This window comes from Eurosta solidaginis, chromosome 1 (genome assembly GCF_040869045.1).
Source record: "Eurosta solidaginis isolate ZX-2024a chromosome 1, ASM4086904v1, whole genome shotgun sequence".
Classification (NCBI taxonomy): Eukaryota; Metazoa; Arthropoda; class Insecta; order Diptera; family Tephritidae; genus Eurosta; species Eurosta solidaginis.
The window spans coordinates 55,727,164-55,744,249 of record NC_090319.1 but is presented as its reverse complement, the minus strand read 5'-3'; the positions used below and the strand labels follow the sequence as shown (position 1 = coordinate 55,744,249).

Here is a 17,086-nt window from a genome sequence, read left to right as displayed (position 1 = left end):
TGCCTGTCTCAAAATTATTGATAAGGCATGGAAAGGCGTTACTAAGAGAACACTCGAATCTTCCTGGAAAAATCTTTGGCCCGACCGCTTTGCCGAATGCACATTTGAAGGACTCGACGCAGTATCTACGGATCCAATAACCAACGAAATAATATTTTTGGCTGACCGTATTGGGCTAGAGGTGGATGGAAATGACATCGCTGAACTTGTGGCAGAGCACAGTGAAGATCTGACTACCGACGAGCTTATAGAATTGCAATGTGATTTACAACAAGATGTTAAGAAGCAAACTTTATCAGACGAGGAGATAACCGAAGAACAGCAACCGTCTAGTGCAATCAGAGAAATGCTCAAAGCATGGGAGTTTGTGGCATCATACGTTAAAAAGCATCACCCCAGTCAGACAGCGGCAGTACGTGCAACAGAATTATTCAACGATAATGCTGTGTCCCATTTTGAACAAATTTTGAAGGGACGTCAGAAACAAACGACTCTAGACAGTTTTTTGCTTAATGTAGATTAATAATGCTAGGTACTAGGTTTCTTTCAATAAAAATTCAAATTGAAACATATAAGACTGTATTTTTTTCGACCTGGAACGCATTATTTTAGTTTACATTGATTCTTATAGGAATAATGGTATTGCTTAACGAACGTTTTGCATAACGAGCAAGATGCTAGAACCAATTGTGTACGTTAACCGAGGGTCCACTGTATTTTCCTGGAACACGATGGTTGCTCATCATTTGCTTTGGGTTTTTTAGAAAAAAATTCAGTCAAATCTAGCTGACGCTTCGACATTTTTTTAAATTTAATTGCACAAAAAATTTGACCACCAGCAGCGACGACAAGAACTGTTTTTCTATAGACTGTCAATTATCCACTACTACATTGTAGCTTTGGTGGAACGAATTGGATTATGGTGAATTAAATATTCGTTAAGTCAAAGACTCTTTAAATATGAGATGGTACATTGTAGAGTTCTAAAGCTTTGTGGAAATTGTGGGACGGCTGTACGAGGAATTCACCTTACTTTTTGCTGTGCTGTCCGCCTCAACAAAGTTGATTTTTGAAGGCTGTTTAACTCTGTAATCTTTGCTGTAATTTATTTTGCTTTTGGAAAAATTACCGATTTGAAATAAGCTGGCTGAAAAATATTGGCATAACAGCTTAAGTTAAATCAACAATGGAAATTCTTGGAAAATTTGAGCAGATGTGGCAATTTCGCGCGTTCGTTGAACGAAATGTTGACAATCTATTGATCATCACAAGGAAATTAGCTACATTCCATCAACTAAGCAGCACTTTAGCAATACTACTGTTATTATTTGGCTGCTCAAACACACCCATATTAATTGTGCATTAAATCTAAAATATAAAACTCAAAAATGACTCCGGTTGTTATGTCCGCAGAATTTATTTGGTTCAAAGTCACAGCCAATAATAGCCAAAGCCATAATAATTTACATGGGTCATCAATTCTTTCTATGATTCAAAATCTGAACTACCAGCGGTACCGTCATCAGCTCAGTGTCATCATTGCCAATTGCGCCAATAACACCAAACTCGTGCCTGACACACAAAAATCGTTTCACTCAATAGCGCAAGTGAAATGTACTACGCACTCAGTACTAAGTAGCGTCAAAAATTCGCTTGGAGTCATTGCGTAAATGAGCTACCATTGAGCTGGCACCGCATTGGCGCTGGCGCCATGCAATTTACATCACTAAAATTGCGCGAATACCCAGGCTCATGACTTTTTTAATTCTGATGGTGAAAACGAAACGGGCAAAACGTATGGTGTATTCCTGGTGTAGCCGTTCCACTTTGTGGAAAATGAACGACTCTACAATGCTCCCTCTTATTAATCTACTCTCTTTGGTTAAGTCAAAGATTTTAAAAATTATAAGATGGTACATTAGCTGTATTTCGTTGCTAACTAGTTCATTTAAAACACTAGCTAGCTTACCGAATTGCATGGAAAGCAACAATAAAAAGTAATCGAGTTGAGTTGGCTAAGCGCTTTCAGTTGAAACCGCTTAGGTCATTGTCGACCTGATTGATAGTGTTGCATATTTAAAAATAGGGCACTATTGTGAACGAGCGAATGAAATGAACATACGAATGTGCAGATAAACAAAAATAACAAAATAACAGCGTAGGGTGACATACATACAAACAAACACACGCATTTCATGTATTTTGTTTTTGTAATTCTCTGATTGAGTGTCAAAAACATACTGCGCTAGAAGTAGAAATGTCAAAGCAGCTAAAAAAAGTAACCATCTGTATGGTTCTGCCATAATGAAACTGTTTAGCTAGTTGAAGCGTTTTTTTCAGCTCGCTTAAAAAAACAACCCCTATTGTAGACTTGTAAAACTTTGTGGAATTTGTAGACGGCTGCGCCACACTTTTTGCTCTGCTGTCCGCCTCAACATAGCTGATATTTTAAGGCTGTTTAACTCTGTAATCTTTGTTGTAATTTATTTTGCTTTTGGAAAATTTACCTATTTGAAATAAGCTGGCTGAAAAATATTGGCATATCAGCTTAAGTTAAATCAACAATGCAAAATCTTGAAAAATTTGAGCAGATGTGGCAATTGCGCGCTAAATAGCCAAAGCCATAATAATTTACACGGATCATCAATTCTTTCTCTGATTCAAAAGCTGAACTACCAGCGCTACCGTCATCAGCTCAGTTTCATCATTGCCAGTAGCGCCAATAACACCAAACTCGTGCCTGACACACAAAAGTCGTTTCACACAATAGCGCAAGTGAAATGTACTACGCACTCACTACTAATTAGCGTCAAAAATTCGCTTGGAGTCATTGCGTCAATGAGCTACCATTGAGCTGGCACCGCATTAGCGCTGGCGCCATGCAATTTACATCACTAAAATTGCGCGAATGCCCAGGCTCATGACTTTTTTAATCCGGATGGTGAAAACGAAGCAGGGGCAAAACGTATGGTGTATTCCTGGCCCAGCCGTCCCACTTTGTGGATATGAACGACTCTACAATGCTCCCTCTTATTAATATACTCTCTTTGCTTTTGGTTAAGTCAAAGGCTCTTTAAATATGAGATGGTACATTGTAGAGTTCTAAAGCTTTGTGGAAATTGTGGGACAGCTGTACGAGGAATTCACCTTACTTTTTGCTGTGCTGTCCGCCTCAACAAAGTTGATTTTTGAAGGCTGTTTAACTCTGTAATCTTTGCTGTAATTTATTTTGCTTTTGGAAAAATTACCGATTTGAAATAAGCTGGCTGAAAAATATTGGCATAACAGCTTAAGTTAAATCAACAATGGAAATTCTTGGAAAATTTGAGCAGATGTGGCAATTTCGCGCGTTCGTTGAACGAAATGTTGACAATCTATTGATCATCACAAGGAAATTAGCTACATTCCATCAACTAAGCAGCACTTTAGCAATACTACTGTTATTATTTGGCTGCTCAAACACACCCATATTAATTGTGCATTAAATCTAAAATATAAAACTCAAAAATGACTCCGGTTGTTATGTCCGCAGAATTTATTTGGTTCAAAGTCACAGCCAATAATAGCCAAAGCCATAATAATTTACATGGGTCATCAATTCTTTCTATGATTCAAAATCTGAACTACCAGCGGTACCGTCATCAGCTCAGTGTCATCATTGCCAATTGCGCCAATAACACCAAACTCGTGCCTGACACACAAAAATCGTTTCACTCAATAGCGCAAGTGAAATGTACTACGCACTCAGTACTAAGTAGCGTCAAAAATTCGCTTGGAGTCATTGCGTAAATGAGCTACCATTGAGCTGGCACCGCATTGGCGCTGGCGCCATGCAATTTACATCACTAAAATTGCGCGAATACCCAGGCTCATGACTTTTTTAATTCTGATGGTGAAAACGAAACAGGGGCAAAACGTATGGTGTATTCCTGGTGTAGCCGTTCCACTTTGTGGAAAATGAACGACTCTACAATGCTCCCTCTTATTAATCTACTCTCTTTGGTTAAGTGCACATCGTTGGAGAATTATTTTAAATTAAAACAAACCTCAGCTAATATCCACAGCATACTTTTAGGCAGGCGTGCTTAACCAACGAACCGATATCATTTCGTTACGATAATTAACGTTAATAAACGAAACAAAGTAATTTCGTTTCGTTTATTAACGTTAAGAATGTCAAATTAACGAAATGATTTCGCTTCGTTTTCTGCCATATCAAAACGAAATCAAATCGTTTATGTTGATTATTAATTTCAAACTATGCTGGCAAAGCTGATTGAGGCGGAGTCATTAAAGGTAAAAGCATTAACCAAGCTGATTGCAACTTTTCTCATGGATTTTGACAGTACGAACATTTCTCAGAGTATTTTTGACATTACCACCAACGAATTACACAAACAAATTACATGGAGTTTGTGTGTGTATGTCCGCACCTTACGGCTTCACCATGGCTATAGCATTGCCAGCACAATTCAAACCTAAAGTATCACGTTTTTGTTAACGTTTTTAACGTTAACGAAAGCTTTTCGTTTCGGTTAAAAACGAGATGCAATTTATCTTGATAATTTCTTTATCGATAATATTTCGAAGTGTTTCAACGGAAACGGTGGAAATTTTTTGATAAACGATTAGCTTAACGAAATATCTCCACACTGCTTGTTTATAAACATAATCAGTAGATGTTGACATACATTGGCAATGTACATCCACGAATATTCATAGATTTTACAACATGTATTTACAGAAATATTTATGCATGTACCATCTTTTATAAACAATTTTTTTTTATGGTGTGTTGTCAAATTTTGGGGGGAGGGGGTTTAACCCCAAAACCCCCTTGAGTGAGCCAATGGGTTACTATGATGTGCATGGAATTACTAATTTCCATAAGAGCTTAAGAAGCACAGTAAGTTCAATTTCTTATATCTCCGACAGAATATTGAGTAAAGTAGCCTCCAAAACCCGTAGTCCTCTTTATCGGCAGTCGACAAAACTAATCGTAAACCGACTTCCTCTGTTGGTACACAGTGAATGTATCTACCACAAGCTCCTCAAAATTGGTTATTATTTGAATAAGATATTATAGCAATATTGTGGAGACTCCCTACATGCCGCGCATTTATTTAGAATGTCCAGGCCTAGTCTAGATAAGTAGGAGTATAACCATTTTTTTCCCGTATCCCACTTCTTTCTTGCACCATCCCTTGATGGATAGACACGGGCGCCGAATTTCAGACAGTAATTCCCACGACAGTCGGGTCTGTACATCGGTAAGACCCATGTTTTTTATTTGCCAAGAGCTGATTGACAAGGATCGCATTTCAACATTTGGCCGAGATTCTCTTGCAATGTGCGTCGTGCTTTCTTTTAAAATTTCCTACAAATTTGCAGGACTCCAAACGGCATCTGTAAAACAGATGAATTTTCACTGAGAAGCTTTACATGGCAAAAATACACTTTGAGTGTTGGGAAACCGTTTGCCGCTGCAAAAAACAGCTTTTTGTAGGTATGCGGACCAAGCTACAATGGCGGCCGCCATACCAAGACTTGGCGTGATGACACGGCCGCAGACAATCTCGAGAACGCATGTTTGGTTTTCACTGAAGTATTTTCGATGTAGACCCTGGTCAATGCATGTTTAGTTTTCATTGAAGTATTTTCGATGTAGACCCTGGTCAATGTCTACATCGAAAATACTTCGATGAAAACCAAACATGCGTTCTGATGTTGTTGTTGTAGCAGTGCTTCGCCCCACCTAATAGCTGCGACCGATCACAAATTGTCATCAATATCCTCTAACGGGAGTCCAAGGAAACTTGCTGTTTCAACAGGGGTGGACCATAATGAAAGAGGTGTTAGAGGCGTTGGTTCCACATTACAATTAAAGAGATGGTTGGGGTCATGTGGGGACACATTGCAAGCGGGGCATACATTTTGTATGTCGGGGTTGATTCTGGATAGGTAAGAGTTTAACCTGCTACAGTATCCAGAACGAAGTTGAGCTAGAGTGACTCGTGTTTCCCAGGGGAGTATGCGTTCCTCTTCCGCAAGTTTTGCGTACTGTTCTTTGAGTACTGGATTCACCGGGCAATTCCTGGCATAAAGGTCCGACGCCTGTTTGTGGAGTTCACCAAGGACCTGCTTGTGTTTTTTTGCTTTATACGGCTGAGTTCTCAGGTGCCGTATTTCCTCAAAATGCTTACGGAGATGACTCCTTAAGTCCCTAGGCGGTGTTGGCTCATTAATCAGATGGCTGTTGGGATGCCCAGGTTTCTGGGTACTCAACAGGAATTGTTTGGTTAGCATCTCATTTCTCTCCCTGATGTGGAGTATTCTCGCCTCATTATGTAGATGGTGTTCTGGGGACATAAGAAGACAGCCCATGGTGATTCTGTGAGCCGTATTTCGGCAGGCCTGTAGCTTCTTCCAGTGGGTAATTTTTAGGCTTGGCGACCATATAGGGGACGCGTAGCACGCAATCGGCTGGCCAATTGCTTTGTATGTGGTAATGAGCGTTTCTTTGTCTATTCACCAAGTACTGCCAGCAAAGGATTTGAGGATTTTATTACGGCTCTGGATTTTCGGAACAATTGCGGCTGCGCGCTCACCGAAATGCAGATCCCGATCAAACGTCACACCCTAGATTTTGGGGTGTAGGACAGTCGGTAGCGTAGTGCCATCGACGTGGATGTTCAAAATGGTCGACATTTGGGACGTCCATGTTGTAAATAAGGTCGCGGAGGATTTAGTCGGTGATAATGCCAGGTTTCGCGAGGCCAAAAAACTGGAGAGATCAGGGAGGTAGCCGTTTATTCTGTTTCAAAGCTCATCGATCTGTGGGCCTGGGCCTGTGGCGATTATTGTGCAGTCATTGGCGTAGGAAACGATAGTAACTCCTTCTGTTGGCGAAGGTAGCTTAGATATGTAGAAATTAAACAACAGTGGGGATAGGACACCACCCTGTGGTACCCCTTGTTTAATTCTTCTTGGCTTTGATGTTTCATTTCTAAATTGCACCGATGCCTGCCGACCATATAATTTGGGGTCCACCTTTTAAGACATGGGGGAAGGGTAGACCCTTCCAGGTCTTGCAGTAACGTGCCATGGTTGACCGTATCAAAAGCTTTTGATAGGTCTAGCGCAACGAGTACTGTTCTGTAGTGGGGGTTTTGATTTCAACCGCAATTTATATGGGTGCTGGTGGCATTTAGCGCGGTGGTGGTGCTATGGAGTTTTCTGAAGCCATACTGATGACAGGCTAGCTGCAAATTTGCTTTAAAGTAGGGGAGCAAAATGGCTTCAAGCGTCTTCGCAACTGGCGGATAAGAGAGATATCGGGCGATACGACTCTCCCATGTTAGCTGGTTTCCCAGGCTGCGTTGGTGTATTTCCCTTATTTGGGGTCGCCGGGATCGAGCTGTCTTATAAGGTCACGTTCTCACGCTAAATTTGCGGCCTCCGCCGGGAAGTGGTGACGAATTTCGGGAATTCTACCGGCGGGAATGAAACGTGCCGAGGTGGATTCAATGACCTTGCGGAAAGCACGCTCCCCTTGGCGGGCATCAGTCGGGATAGGGAGGGCAGCAAAGCGGTTGTCTGTAAAGGATTTGTATTCGTCCCACTTTCCTTTTTTAAAGTTTATGAAAGTGCGTTTTTCTGTGACGATGAAGTCGGCGGTACGCTCGAGCGCAATAAGTATAGGCAGGTGGGCGGATGCCAATGTTACCATCGGCTGCCAGTTGACGCAGTTTACGAGTTCTGCGCTCACGATTGAAATATCCGGCGAACTGTGACAGCTTCCTACCATACGTGTGGGGGCGTTTCCGTTTATTGTGCAGAACGTCGTTTCTTCTATTTAATCCGCCAACATCTCACTCCCACTGTCCGCCCGCAAGTTTGAATGCCATAGATCGTGATGGGCATTGAAATCGCCTAAGATAATGCGATTGCTGCCAGTGAGTAAGGCGCTGATATTAGGGCGGTATCCACTGGGACAACAGGTGGCAGGAGGGATGTAAATGTTGATGATTTCTAGGTTTGCATCGCCTGACCGGACAGATAAGCCTTGATGTTCTAAGACTCTGTCCCTGCGGTCGATGCCGGGTTCAAGGGGAGGTAGGGACTAAGAGTCTGTTTCTCTGACCTACACAATTGCTGTCGGAAAAGAGGGGGAGAAGACTGGGGCAGGGGCTGATGCTCGGCATTTCTCCCGCCTCTACTACGGAGATTGTAGGTATGAGTGGGAGCAGCCGTGTGAGTTGGTGGCGCCGTGGGGCGCGAGCAGCAGCGGGTACTTGTTGTGGCTTGCTGAGCAGCGGGGCTGCTAGAAGGTAGCGGGGGCGCTAAGGCGCAGACTACCGGACGACTTAGGGCGTGAACAGCAAGGAGCCACAAAAGATTTATATGCGTTCTCGAGATCGTCTGCGGCCATTCCATCACGCCAACCGTGGCTGTTGGTTGGTTGAATACTAGAAAGTCATACCCTGGTCAATGTCTACATCGAAAATACTTCACTGTGCTGTGTTGTAATGAAAAGGACGTACCCGCTTCCATCGCCTTCGCGATCCTTCACTGAGGCATTGTAACCAGAACAACCCATTAAATCTTGTTTAGCTTTAGCACAGCTCCAACATGAAGACTACGTGTTTTTCGTTTTCAATTGAGCATTAGAAAATACCGATCGTACAACCAGTCACAATCTCTCTCAGCTGCCGGCACACGCTAGCGCTGCCCTTGGTAAAGAGGCGAAAAAAGTAGTTTTAAGTTTTGTTCGACCAAGTGCTGGTATTTCAATACGATCCTGTTAAAGCCATCACGTTTCATTTCTATGATTAGGTCTACCGAACATTTAGTGCGAATGGCGCCTTGGCAGCCATGGGTTTCAGATATAAATTTAAAAAAAATCCAACGGAGAAAAACTCTTGCCCATAACTGTTAATTCGAACTAAATATACTATTACAAAGTAAAGTCCTCATTTGCCAAACAAAAATTGAGCTCTATAAGTCTGTCATCTTTTCTGTCCGGATATATGGCATCTTCTTCTCATTAATGTTGGTTTCTGGTCCTTTGCCGGATATGGATCCGGTAAGTTCCGGTATCAAACACCATTAAGGTACTGGCCCGGCCCGGGAAAGATTTAAGTTTGAAGTCACCAGAGAATCGCCTTCTTCATATGTTTATGATACATTTATATTTGTAACAGGATTCCATTCGCGTAGGTGAGGTTGCCAATTGGGTTGAGAAACCGTGAAGCAATAAAGCTTTGTATTGCGCTAATAAACCCCTTCAATCCCTTGGTGTAAACGTGGACGGAATCAAGTGCGGATGAGATGGTCTCTGGTACCTTTATAGCGATTTCCGTGATGCCAAAAAAGAATTGACAAGCACGCTCCAGCACATAAAGTATTTACATAGAAAACCGAATTTAACATCACAGGAAGGAGAAAATCTCCGCAGAGTTGGAAAAAACTCCCACCCTGGCGCTAAAGTCACCATGCATGCTTTTAATATCACTGTGCGTGCAGTCTTCGTATGTCTTTTCTAGTTTCTCATAGACGGAATCCGTATCCTAAACCAACCGAAACAGCCGGGGATCGGTGTCATCTCTTAAAAGAGTTCGGACGTTCCAGTCATTCCAATCATAGTCCGTTAAACGTTTATCCTGGTCGTCATCAGCAAAAAATAGTTATTTTTAAGTTTCGTTGAAACGCGTTTTAACGTGGCAGGTGCCAAGCCTAGTGCACAACCCAGGAACGGGATTTGGATTAAGTCGCCTTTTACAACAGGCGTACCCACTGTGGGTATATTCTATGCTCCCATAACCCGCAGGGGTTGCTGAATATGATTATGATGAAAGGCTTGATCTCCCTTGGTAATCCCAATCGGCGTTGGTTACCCCAATGCAGGGCAATAGGAAAAAGGTGGTGTCTCCAGCCACGCATCGTCCATTGGATCTACACGGCAGTGGTGAGACCCATACTCTTCGACGCCATCACCGTATGGTCGACGGCACTCGATATCGAATATAACAAGAGCAAAGTAACGAGAGTGCAGAGGATGGAGGCAATGCTTACTAGCGGTGCCCTTCCCTCCATTCCCACCAAAGCTCTTGAAACCATATTATTCCTTCTCCTCACTGGTCTATATGGAAAATACTGTGCCTCCTGCAACGCGACAAGGCTCAACGCCATCGAACCATGGAGGGACTGCAGGTTTGGTCACACCCGGATCCTGAAGCAGGTCCCCGAAACCTTCTTAAAGTTGGACCATACAATACCGTCCCCTTGCTGGGACAACAAATTTTCCACAAGAATCCCAGAGAGGAAGGAGTGGGCAAACGGCAGGGAGCCGGGATCTCACGAAATCTCCGTTTTTACAGATGGCTCTAAACTGAACAAAGGAGTCGGCAGCGGAATATTCTCAGAAATGCTCAATCTAAGCGAGAGCTTACGCTTGCCCGACCACTGCAGTGTTTTTCAGGCTGAACTGAACTTATAGCTATCTGGGAAGCATCCCTCTATCTTCCTAACCTGCCGGTGACCAATTCTATTTCAATTTTCTCGGACAGCCAAGCTGCCATACAATCCCTTCAATGTAGTAACACCTCGTCACTAGTGGCATTGAAGTGCAGAGAAACCCTCAAAAAGCCAGCTGAAAAATGCAACGTGAGCATTATATGGGTTCCTGGCCACTGTAACATCTCAGGAAACTGCGCTGCGGATGAGCTAGCTAGGGAAGGCACCAGCCTGCAAACAATAACCTCCGCTGGTTGGGCCAGCCCTCCTCTAAACACCTGCAAGCACTGCTTGCAATCTCTATTCACGGATCAAGCTAACGCCAGATGGGCTATATAAACCCACTAGTGGGCCTTCTTACAGGTCACTGTCTCATGGGCACTCATGGTGCCTATATGAGCCTACAGATAAATGACTTCTGCCGCAGCTGTAGGGACGAGGAGGAGAAAGAAAGCGTAGAACACTATCTGTGCCACTGTCCCGCACTGTTAAAAACCAGGTACCGATGCCTCCACAGACACTCCTTTGGGGGTCATGCGGAGCTTGAATCTACACACACAAATGACATCTTGCGTTTCATCAGGCAAACGCGCTGGTTTAGTCTCACTGGGGCCTAAACAATCTTCGGAAGTAGGGAAATAGGGGCCCCGCGTGGTAGCACAACGGGCCACAACCGCCCATGTGTGTCTCCGCTTGGAAAGCGGAGGCAGCCACTTCAACCTAACCTAACCTACCCCAATGCAGAAATGACTGGCGTAATTTGCTTAGCAACGGTCACAATCGCCTAGGCGGTGTGGCGGTAATTAATCATAATGATGATGTTGTTGTAGCTCGCACATAAAAACAGCATTTCCCCCACAAATTTCACTGCCCTAGTCTCAGCTCCAAATAAATACTATCTACTGAAACTTATAAAACGCTTAAATCACATTTTCTTTTAGAGCTGCAATTTGCGTTTTGGGCTCAATGTATGAGAAACTTGGACGTATGATGGGCCGCTCCTATGAAGAAACGGTGCAAATACTTATACGCACTCTACGCAATGCGGAGTCTCAAGCACGCACTGAAATTATGATAACCCTCGAAAAGGTAAGGCAACAAAAACTCTCTTATATGTTCACTGAAATTTTACATTCAATATTAAATATGCCTCTTCACTTGTTTCTAGGTTTGTGCAGGCATGGGTACTGCCATCTCAAATGTCCACAAAGACATCTACAAAGCAACGAAACATTGTCTCACAGATCGTGTAATGGCTGTACGTGTTGCAGCCGCTAAATGCGTACTAGAAATGATCAATCATGCACCCTTTCTCTATCAAACAGAACTCGAAAGTTTAGCTTCACTATGTTTTCGTGCTTTTGATGGTAGCAACTATGAGGTGCGTTGTGCGGTCGCCAAACTACTAGGAACATTACTGGCTTTCACACAACAACCACCAGAAGGAGCCAACAAAAAACCAGGTCAACCTATACCTACAAAAAATCAAGCGCGCAACGTTTCACTCGATGAAGTTTTGGGTATTTTAATGTCTGGATTTTTGCGTGGTGGCGTGTCTTTCCTCAAGGGTACAGGTGAAATTATCAAAGGTAGTTCAAGCGTAAATCGTGAGGTGCGTGTTGGCGTTACACATTCATATGTGGTATTCGTACAATTTATGGGAAGCGTTTGGTTGGAACGTAATCTAAACACTTTTCTAATTCATGTATTAGATTTGGTAGCAAATCCAAAAGCTGCTTCATCTCACGTCGATGCTGTATATTCACGTAAATGTATTAATTTTATATTACGTTCGATTATTGGAAAAATGTTGGGGGAGAAGGCGCAAACATCAGCATGCAAGGAGCTCATACATATTATAGCCAAACAAATGAATTCAATCGATTTCAATCCCGAAAACGCAAAAGATTCTAATCAAGAAACACTTTTTAGTCAACATCTATTGGTTTGTGCGCTACAAGAGTTAGGTTCACTAGTGCTTGGTTTGGGCACTACAGCACAAAGTTTGCTACATGATCACACATTGAACTCAATTGATGCTACCTGTGCAGTGCTGGTGCACCCATGCGCTGCGGCACGTTTAGCTGCTGCATGGTGTTTGCGTTGCTTCTGCGTCGCTGTACCAAGTCAAATAACGCCACTCATAGATCGTTTTGTTGATGCTATTGAGCAGATGCGCTCGTCGCCTGAAGCAATCGCTGGTTATAGCGCTGCTTTGGCTGCCACCTTAGGCAGTGTACGTTATTCACCATTAGGCATACCACATACCAAAGGCAAAGTTGTATTTAATACAGCAGAAGAACTTTTACGTTCCGCATCGCAAAATAGTCGTATGTCTTTGAATCGTACACAAGCGGGTTGGTTATTAATTGGTGCCATAATGACACTTGGTTCACCAGTGGTTAAAGGTTTATTACCACGTATGTTGTTGTTGTGGCGTAATTCATTTCCGCGTTCAAATAAGGAGCTCGAATCGGAGAAAGCACGTGGCGATGCGTTTACATGGCAAGTAACATTGGAGGGACGCGCCGGTGCTCTATCGGTAATGTATAGCTTTTTGTTAAATTGTGCCGATTTGGTGAGCGAGGATATAACTCGTCGTTTGTTGACGCCTATTGAGAGCGCGCTGGCTATGTTGGTGAAGTAAGTAATTTAATATAAAATTACGTTTTTGTAATTTAAAAAAAATAAATTTAACTTTTTATAAATGCAGTCTATCGCCTGTTTTGAAAAGCTATGGCACCCAATTGAAAGCTCCAGCGGCCATGGTACGCTTACGTCTATACGAAACGCTCTCTCTTCTACCGCCGCATGCTTTAGAATCCTCGTATACACATCTGCTACGTATGCTTGTCGCTGAGTTCACACTCTCTGAAAATCCAGCTAATACTACAAACTCACTACTACGCGCTCTATGCCATGGCGATGATTCTATTATTTTGGGTACTTGGCTGCAGGAGACCGATCATCGCACCATTGAAGATCAGGTGATTAATATTAATTTAAATTTGTTGGTTGCTTTTTATTTTAAAAAAATTTCTATGCTTGCAAATTATTGCTATCTTTTAGGTATTTGTTATTTTACATTTCTGTGACCAATTGAAAAACAAAAAAGTTATGAAAGAGAGATATATGTATTTGGAATTAGCATCCTTGAGCATAGTGTCTTTAGTTTTTAAATGTTTGTTGTTGTTATTGGAGCAGTGCTTCGCCCCATCCAATAGGTGCGACCGATCACAAATTGTCATCAATATCTTCTAACGGGAGTCCAAGGAAGCTTGCTGTTTCAACAGGGGTGGACCATTATGAGAGGTGTGTTAGAGGCGTTGCTTCCACAATACAGTTGAAGAGATGGTTGATGTCATGTGGGGACACGTTACAAGCAGGACATATGTCTTGTATGTCGGGGTTGATTCTGGATAGATAACAGCTTAACCCGTTATAGTATACAGATTGAAGTTGAGCTAGAGTGACTCGCGTTTCCTTAGGGAGTGTGCGTTCCTCTTCTTCAAGTTTTGGGTATTGTTCTTTGAGTACAGGATTCACCGGGCTGTTCCTGGCATAGAGGTCCGACGCCTGTTTGTGGAGTTTATAGGCTTTGGCTTAACTCCATCGGTTTTCTAAATGAGCGCTTACATAGAAGAATCGTTTCGTATCCCTAAAACACGCCAAATAGAAATAGCAAGAGTAGCAAGGATTTGTATATGTTGAACTCTGTAAACATCTGCGTAATCCTAGTACAGCTCATCTCTTCGTTTCCAATGCTTTAAGGTCCAAGTATTTCAAAGAAAGTGAGAGTCTCTTTTAAAGTTCGAGTGGTTGAAAATAATACAGCAAACTTTTCAATGCTTCTATTTGGCCCACTAATGTATACATTAAACCCTTCCGTTTTTTTCAAAAAGACGTAGAAATTTCCGCGGAGTCGTAGATTTATCTGATACCTTTCGTAATGACCTCAATGTCTATTATCAGAATGTTAGGGGTCTAAATACTAAACTAGTGGATCTTTTTCTCCGATGTTATGACTTTTGTTATGACGTTTTGGTTTTTACTGAGACATGGTTGAAACCAACGGTGTTTAACTCTGAGATGTTAGCAGACTCATATGAGATCTTTAGAAAAGACCGAAAAAATAGAGTTGGTGGAGGCGTGTTAATCGCCGTACATACCAGGTTCTCTGCTGAGGAAGTGTATTTCGATGAATCTGCTGATGTTGAAATCCTCTGCGTGCGAGTTAAACAATTATCTACTTATTAATATTTTGTAGCGTCTTATATTCCGCCTCAGTCAGATATTTCTATATACCTAAAACACTCTTCCCTATTAAAGGTAATATTTGCTATGTCTGCTAGGTCTGTTGATTCTGTCTTAGTGGCTGGCAACTTCAATCTGCCCTTTGTGTCGTGGAATTTTTTTGACGGAATAGTAGTTCCCACTGCTTGTAATGTTGTATTCTACGAGTTTTTAAATGACCTTGCAGACGTTGGTCTTTATCAACTTAACAGAATTCATAATAAAAATAAAAAAATAAATGTAAGGCGCGATAACCTCCGAAGAGATCTAAGGCCGAGCTTCTCTTCCAATTTGCGTCGTGCTCCTCTTGATTTTTCCCTACAAATTGGCCGGACGGGACGTACATGTTTTATGCCGACTCCGAACGGCATCTGCAAGGCAGATGAGTTTTCACTGAGAGCTTTTCATGGCAGAAATACAATCGGAGCGCTTGCCAGACACTGCCGAGGGGCGACCCCGCTTAGAAAAATTTCTTCTAATTGAAAAATCTTATTTCTAAAATTTTGATGTTGCTTTGCCCGGGAGTTGAACCCAGGGAATACGGTGTGATAGGCGGAGCACGCTACCATCACACCACGGTGGTCAACTTAACAGAATTCATAATAAATTAAATATCTTGATTTAATATTTTCAGACGACACATCGAATTGTTCTGTAACTCGATGTGATCCAGTGGTGTTGCCTGCGGATGTTTATCATCCATCACTTTCAATATACCTGGATTGTCTCAGTTTACCGGTGCGGAATACTACTGATCCGAATGCGTCTTCTCACCGGTTTCTGCTTAGGAAAGCCAATTGGTCTTTACTAATCGATGAAGTCTCTAAAATAACGTGGCCTGAATACGACGGAGATATTGAAGCGAGATCCATTCATTTCACCAACGTTTTACATGCAATATTTCTCAAATATGTGCCTTTTTCCAAAACCTCTAGCACCCCCAACTACTGCTTGGAGCTCTAGAGAACTTAGCTATCTAAAAAATAAAAAAAAACACGCTTCTTCAAGCGTTTCAAATTATCTGGTTCTAATAGTGATTATGCTGCATATTCTATCTTGCGCCTTAAGTACAACAGGCTACAGATAAGATGCTATAAGAATTATCTGATGAAGCATAGGATCTCTTCCAATCCAAAATCATTTTATTCCTTCGTCAACTCCCAAAGAAAAATTAAAGGGTATACTTCTGTAATATGTTTGCTGACTTTATTAAATCTAATTATTCGACTATCCCTGACTCCCCTCTGGTGGATTATCAATATATGCTACCTTCGATTAACTCAGTAGGTATCCCATATATTCATACAGATGAGGTACTAAGGCATCTGGAAATTCTGAAAATTTCCTACTCCAGTGGATCTGATGAAATACCATCTGTTGTGCTAAGAACTTGCGCTAAATTTCTTTGTCTACCCCTTACCTGCTTATTTAATGCCTCTTTGTGGCAAGGGATATTCCCTAAAGAGTGGAAGGAGTCATTTATAATACCACTTTATAAAAGTGGGAGTAGATCTTGTGTCACAAACTATAGTGGAATAGCCAAACTTTGTGCTATTCCAAAACTATTTGAATCAATTGTCACAAGGCAACTGGCTTTTAGTATCTTCAGCAATGGACCTGTCACTACATGGCTTTTGCAAGGCTTAGTCCACTTTGTCTAACTTGCTGGAGTTCACAACTCTTGTAACCAATAACTTTAGGACGAACTGCGAAGTTGATGTCATTTATACTGATTTCAGTAAGGCGTTTGATAAAGTTTCCCATTCCTTACTCCTACTAAAACTCAATCGATTGGGTTTCCCATCACGGCTTCTCTCTTGTGTTTCTTCGTACTTGGAAGGAAGAAAGCAAACCGTTGTGTTTAACAATTGCTTGTCTGGATTCATTAAGGTATCTTCTGGAGTTCCCCAGGACAGTCACTTTGGTCCAGTGTTGTTCCTGCTCTTCATTAATGACCTCCCAAATGTTTTGAAGCACTGCATGCCGCTGATGTACGCTGATGATGTCAAACTGGTTATGCCTATTGTCTCACCTGAAGATAGGGCACTTCTTCAATCGGATGTGAATAACCTAGTTGAGTGTTGTGATATGAACGTCATTTCACTAAACTTACCGAAGTGCAAGTTTATGTGTTTTACGAGGAAATCTTTTAAATCCCATCAGTACTTGATAGGCGATTATATCATTAAGCAAGTCACAAACTTTACTGATCTTGGCGTTATGATGGACCCTAAGCTGGACTTCAAATTACATATCGAATCGTGTGTGAATGGGCTAG

General features: G+C 42.1%; 1 protein-coding gene across 14 annotated transcripts in view; it reads left to right on the top strand.

Moving 5' to 3' along the window:
- Positions 1 to 17,086, top strand: part of LOC137253646 (HEAT repeat-containing protein 5B) — a 204,480-nt gene that overhangs the window by 140,901 nt on the left and 46,493 nt on the right. For all 14 annotated transcript variants that reach the window (XM_067791045.1, XM_067791077.1, XM_067791012.1 and 11 more), the window contains 3 exons: positions 11,457 to 11,604; positions 11,684 to 13,158; positions 13,229 to 13,502. In XM_067791045.1, the coding sequence (XP_067647146.1) occupies positions 11,457 to 11,604; positions 11,684 to 13,158; positions 13,229 to 13,502 (1,897 nt within the window). The remainder of the gene's footprint in view (positions 1 to 11,456; positions 11,605 to 11,683; positions 13,159 to 13,228; positions 13,503 to 17,086) is intronic.